The sequence below is a fragment of the Rhinoderma darwinii genome, chromosome 4, assembly GCF_050947455.1.
Source record: "Rhinoderma darwinii isolate aRhiDar2 chromosome 4, aRhiDar2.hap1, whole genome shotgun sequence".
Lineage (NCBI taxonomy): Eukaryota > Metazoa > Chordata > Amphibia > Anura > Rhinodermatidae > Rhinoderma > Rhinoderma darwinii.
Genome location: NC_134690.1, coordinates 351,251,854 through 351,258,408, shown reverse-complemented (window position 1 = coordinate 351,258,408; position 6,555 = coordinate 351,251,854). Strand labels below are relative to the sequence as shown.

The 6,555-nt window shown below is 42.6% G+C and overlaps 1 protein-coding gene across 1 annotated transcript; it reads right to left on the bottom strand.

Annotated features, from left to right (window-relative positions):
- Window positions 1-209: 209 nt before the first annotated feature.
- On the bottom strand, window positions 210-3,826 carry LOC142760058 (heme-binding protein 2-like). The gene is made up of 4 exons (XM_075862963.1): window positions 3,641-3,826; window positions 2,917-3,046; window positions 1,918-2,089; window positions 210-708 (listed from the first exon to the last, which is right to left on the bottom strand). Exons 1-4 carry the CDS (start codon window positions 3,809-3,811, stop codon window positions 534-536), a joined length of 648 nt encoding a protein of 215 aa, XP_075719078.1. The 5' UTR covers window positions 3,812-3,826; the 3' UTR covers window positions 210-533.
- Between the last annotated feature and the right edge of the window lie 2,729 nt (window positions 3,827-6,555).

The following is a 6,555-nucleotide window of genomic DNA, read 5'->3' as shown; positions in this document are numbered from 1 at the left end:
CTATTTGTGCATGCCTAGTGACATCACCCACTCAATGTATAAATACATGCAATAAGCTTCTATAGTGGCAGCTGCAGGCAACCAAAATCTATTTGCCTATGCAAGGGTTTTACTATTTTTTTAATCATGTATATAAATAGATGTGATCAATTACATGTAGACAAAATATATAATCCAGACAGGTACATAAACAGAAAAGAGCCACACTCTACAATCAAATACTTTAATGTTACAAAAAAAAAACTAAAAAAGTGCTATGAGATCATGCTACATAAACAAGGAAATCTAAAGAGACTTAAAGGGGTTCTCCTGGACTCTGAAATTGGAGCCATTTGTTACAGCCCTAAATGTTTAGCCACCGAGCAGTGATGGCTACTGTTTACTGGTATGTCCCAATTACCAAATATTACAACAGAAAGCATGGATGTTACTTTCAGGGCTGACACAAAAAAGCAACAAAGGCATGGAGGAGTATTGATCACATTTGGCTACTGGCTAAATGAGGACTCATTGGGATGACCCTACTGCTGAATTTACTTTGCTATGTACCACACTTCATTGTGGCGGTTGAGAAATGTAAAAGGATCATTGTAGCCAACACGTAAAAAGTATGTGTCATCAAACGTCAGACCATGGGCCCTCAGCTCTTCCGCAAGGGTTTTGGCTTGCTTGGCATACATAAAGTCCAAGGCATATCCTCCAAAAGTCCTAAAAGGAATGGAAGATCCGCATGAGCAACAGGCAAAAGAGAAAATATATAATATACTCTTACAGAACAGGCCTTCAAAGATATACTGATAATGAGTAATGTAAGCAACAGTGGTGGGGCTGAGCATTCTGTAAAGCGGTTGTCTTATTAAGAGACCCCCTTTTCATATGCCCGATTAGTGCGTATCGATATCATTCAGGGGCATCCGCTGGTCAGGACTCCCCTCTGAGCCAGAGAGTTGTTGACAACTGGCTCCAGGGGACTCTACCCGCCAACGTATTACATGTTTGGCAATTCATTTGATGTCTGCATGTAATACTGCATTTCACATGCAGTGGCTGCTGCTTGGGAAATGTATAGCAGACAGCAACTCTCCCCAGCAAAATTAGCCATTTGCCAGGGGAGCGATTAGTCAGACCCGCCACATTCAGGTAATAGACACGGAGATCTGTAAGTGCAGTTGCACACGACCGAGATCGGTCCGAGTGTCGGCCGCGTTTCCCGGCCCGATCATGGTACAGGTGAATGGGACTCCTGGCATCGTAGACATTATATAATGCTAGGAGTCGGACTCCCCACGGAACTGCTGTTCCATACTGTATAATTTTGTTCAGTATGGAACAGAAGTTCCGTGGGGAGGCGGAGACTCCTAGCATCATAAATGTCTATGATGGTAGGAGTCCCGTTCACCTGTACCGCGGTCGAGCAGGGAAATACGGCCGACACGGACCGTTTTTCACAGCCCCAACTCAGTCGTGTGCAAGAGGTGTTCTTCTTTTAGGCTACATTCACACACAGTGGTTTGCATGGCGTTTCTACAATGTGTTTTAGTGCAGCCAGATGTTGCATTAAAGTCTATAGTGAAATATAAAATCATAAATACAACTGCATTTTGGTTTGTGGCATTTTTATGGTCAGTGGGTTTTTTTTTTCCCCAAACGCAGCATGTTCTGGGCATGGCATTTCTCCTATAAGCTTTTCTGTAGGATTTCAAAAAATGCCAGAAAAAATAAAAAAAAAATACCAAAATACGCACAAACATATCTGTGGGAAATAGGCCTTAGTTTTGTTTTGTTTTTTGTTAAACTTAATCAGGATCTGCTTTTTATCATGTTACGTGGTAAACATTGCTAAAGAAGTCAGTTTTTTTAGTTTTCTCTTCAATAACCATTTCCTAAAATAGGACACTGGGACTAGAAAGGACTTACTTGACATATACAGAAGCTGAAGCAAATGTCTCAAGATAAACTGCAGGGTCTGTAGGTGCTGGCGGATTCTCTACTTCATGGGGCACAAAGAAACACATTGTGGAATTACCAGCCGTTTGTTGCTTTGATGGAATATTGATCACCACAGGTACAGTCATATTAATATTCAGCCCTGAAGAGGGAAACAAAAGTTAGAAATGCATATTCCATTATCAAGTGTCTGTGGCACACAATGCTGCTGTATTAGGTTTTCAGCATACACTACACACCCTCCCAAATGCCTCACTGGACAGCCAAATGTCAATACCTACTCTGCGAGGAAGGTAGTCCATGACAAACACCTGGCAGTAATGGGCCCATACTGTCATTCAAGCTTTTTTGTTTGTATGAAATACAAGACACTTTGTTGCCTCAAGCAAAACCTTGACTGCAAGGTCAGATTTCATTTACAGGACACATTAGATATCTCATCAACCGGTGTCTGGAAGTTACTACATTGTTGGCTAGATTATATCTTTGTATGGGCAGATTCCTACATATTAATTTTTTGCATTAAAATTGAGATAGATATGGAGGGAACAAGTCTGCAGGTCCTCCTTTCTAACACCCCCTCCCCTAAAACAAAACAGGATCCTAGCATAGTTTACAGCAGCAATAGATATCAGATTGATACCTTCTAGATTCCTCTGCCCTACTACTGGCCAGGACCAGCACAGACGTCTACTTACTACCATTACAGATTCGGGACTTGATCCCGGTTTCATCATCACTCTGACTCAAAAACAGGGACATTACTAAATATCCAAAACGGTCTTACAAATAGTTGGTTCCTAGATTCCATACGCCTCCCTTCCCTAGGTTTTTCCATATTTGTGTGATGGAAAATAAAGATTATTATTTTACATAATTCCACCTTTCTGTATAGATTGAAGTTCTAGATAATTGGTTGACTCATTGTTGCCTTGAAAGGTTTGGCGCAATTTTCATTTTTCAACATACCTTCAGCGTTCTTCCCAGTGATATAGCTAAACAGGCGTCTGAAGCTGATCACCATCCCTATGCCAATCATGTCCTGTTTTAGGGAGGTTGTCACCCAACGGGTTTCTTCATAGTCACGATGTTCAAAGTTCTGACAATTTGAAAGCTCAATTAGAATACAATAATCAATAAATAGTCAATTAGAATGTTCTAGTGATATGCGGACCAATTATAGGTAAAATATTTAATAAAGCATAAATCCTATACAAGCATTAAATGAATAATACAGAGCATTTAGTAAGCCCAAGGTCTCTACTGTTATAGTCAAATGTTAAATACTAGTCACATAGACCAAAAGTACTGAAGGCATATACAGGGTTAAATTTCAGTCACCAGGGCTTATGGCACATAAGCGCTTTCATATATGGCGATTTTTCCTTAAATGATAGTTAACGGAACACCGCGATTGCTAATGTGCAAGAATAATAATTGTTCTGAACAATGGCGTGGATTTCCATTAGCCGAACCACATCAATTTTACTATTGTGAAGTTGGCTTCGCACACAGACTCTAGTGAAAACTGCTCTTTTTTGTGTAATTTTTCACCACAGAATTTGTAACTACTTTACATAAGAGAGTTGGTAATTTTATGCTGTTAGGTGGAATTCTAGCTATGACTATGATCAGCATTATTAAAACTTACAATCTGCTTCACTACATCCATAGATCTTTTCCCAAAACTTACATCATATTGTTTCACCAGCTGATACCTTGGACAGTCTCGGGTGCCACAAAATGAAGGCGACTGGTTCTGATTGGAGGCAACAGACGCTTGTTCAGTTACTGCAATCCCAAGTACAGAGAGCAGCCCCAGCAGCAGTGCACTCCTCGCCTCCATGTCTGTGTATGGCTTCATGGAGCAGCTCAGCTCCTGTTATATACTGAGGATATGGGCGGAGTACAGGACTTGTGTAACTTTCCCAAACAAAGAGTTAAGGCAGCGTGTCATCTCCCACCCCCCTCACGTGGAGACAACACTGTGGATGTGTGCACGGTTTTATAACTCGCAACATGTGTTGTCTTCCTTATAGGGGCTGCTTCTCCCCATCACGTGATGTACTCCCATGTTATCTAACTGCAAATTCCACAAAAGGAATGCATCAATCTTTTCTTTATATCTTTTCTTCCCTTTTTATCCACTTCTATCTTGGGCTTAAAAGAACTGAGCCAAAAAGTGTGTGTGTGTGTGTGTGTGTGTGTGGTGAAAATTCTGCACCGTCTAATCAACGGGCATTTTTTTATTACAAAAAAAGGTCAGTTTCTTGTACAGAAAATGCGTCAGAATCACATGGCCACTATACCCACACTTACATGGCTTGTTGTGAGATGAGGAATTGCCACTGTATAAATAGAATGAATTGACATTCAGGTGTTTAGAAAAACGAGTAAGGGTATGTTCACACGTCTTAACAAATTACGTCTGAAATTACGGAGCTGTTTTCAGGCGAAAACAGCTCCTGAATTTCAGACGTTTTTGCAAGTACTCGCGTTTTTCGCGGCGTCCATTATGGACGTAATTGGAGCTGTTTTTCAATGGAGTCAATGAAAAACGGCTCCAAAAATGTCCAAAGAAGTAACTTGCACTTCTTTGACGCGGGCGTCTTTTTACGTGCCGTCTTTTGACAGCGACTCGTAAAATTACACCTCGTCTGAACAGAACATCGTAAAACCCATTGCAAGCAATGGGCAGATGTTTGCAGACGTAATGGAGCCGTCTTTGCAGGTGTAATTCGAGGCGTAAAACGCCCGAATTACGTCTGAAAATAGGCCTTGTGAACATACCCTAACACTATTGGGGGCTCTGATGGCAGGCATATTGATTGCCTACCAGCTTTACCAGAAAAGCTGGAATCACACTTGCAGATTTTAAGGCAGTTTTTTTTAGCTATAAGGCCAGGATCACACATACAATTTTGATGGTGTATTTGCCTCATATTTTCCTTGAGAAATCTGAGCTACTGAATATTTTTCCCATTGGATTACATTGTAAAGTTTTCCCAACATATTTTTGTGACTGCACCCTAAATAGGAGTGGATCCAAAAAATGAGCAGACATATCAGTCTTTCCTATTTCCTTTTCCACGTTGTTTGAATCCACTCCTGGCTTTAACTTAAAAACTGCACTAAAAACATTCAATAAATCCGACTAGGAAATATCAAGGGCTTATATACTGTCGAGTCACATTATTATGACCACCTCCTACTTTTGACGTCAGCAGCGCGTAAGTGATGTCTCGTGGGCTGGCTTGGTGGGTATCTAAGGTGTGCGATAGGCTGTCTAAACACATATCACTCATTGTTGCCATGGGTAAAAGGGACGATTTAGCAGAGTTGCAAAAAGGGATGATTATGGGCTTTCGGGTCAAGGGTGGCAGTATTTCTTAAACACCGCAGTTTGTGAATTGTTTGCATGCTGCTGTGGTGAAAGTGTATCGAGAGTGGGGAGCGGCTCATCGTGAAAATCAACCAGGGGGCTACCAGACGTGTGTATAGAACAACAGTTCAGCTAACCCTACTGCGTATGGGGCTCTAAAACAGATGGTTGGTCACTGCTCCTTTGCTAACATAGGTGCATCGGAAAAAAGGCTTCAATTTGCAAGGCAGTATCGGAATTGGACCACCAATGATGGGCAAAGGGGTGCCTTCTTCGATGAGTCACGTTTTCTGCTTCATCGAACGGATGGACATTTGGCGTGTCAGGCGAGAAACATCAGAGAACAAGCACCCTGCAACCATTCCTGGAGGATCTCAAGCTGGTGGCGGCAGCGTTATGGTCTGGGGAATATCTTCATGGCATTCTCTGGGCCCACTCATCCAAGTGGAAGGCACTCTGAACCAATTTGAGTATGAATCCATCGTTTCAGATCTTGTCCACCCATACATGCAGTTTGTGTTCCCGGGGGCAGATGGAATCTTCCAGCAAGACAATGCGACATGTCACACTGCTAGAAATGTCCGACAGTGGGTGGAAGAGCACGACCAAGACTTTCAAGTACTTTCCTGGAACCCTAATTCGCTAGGGAACCCAATTAAACATTTGTGGGACGACCTGAATCATCTTGTTCGCTTTATGGCTACTCCCCCTTCACCCTCCAGCAAATGCGGGATGCACTGCAGCAAGGCTGCAGATACCTAAGACAACCTACCAGCACCTTATTGAGTCACTTGCAGCCCGTCTAGCTGCTGTCCGTGCTGCACACGGCGGTTACTCTGAGTATTAGCTGGCGGTCATAATAATGTGACTCAACTGTGTAATTTTTAGTAATACTCTCTATCCATTTATTCATGGTAGCATTATTAACTGGTTCCCGACCGCTGGCTGTGTTTTTACGGCCAGCGGTCAGGGTCCTTAAAACTCGAGCCATAGACTTTTTACAGGCAGCTGAATGTCGGGTCTCCGGCTGAATGTCGGGACCCTGAGGAGAGGATAGAAGCAGCTTTTGCTGCTTCTGTCTTCTCTGATCACTTGTACACAGCGTTCAATAAACGCTGTGTATAGGAATAGAGGCAGCGGCCGCGCCGCTGTCTCTATTGCTCCCGGTGTTCATGTGACTGGTCTCATGATCGCCGGGATGCTGTTAGTGGCAGACTGCTGCTGGG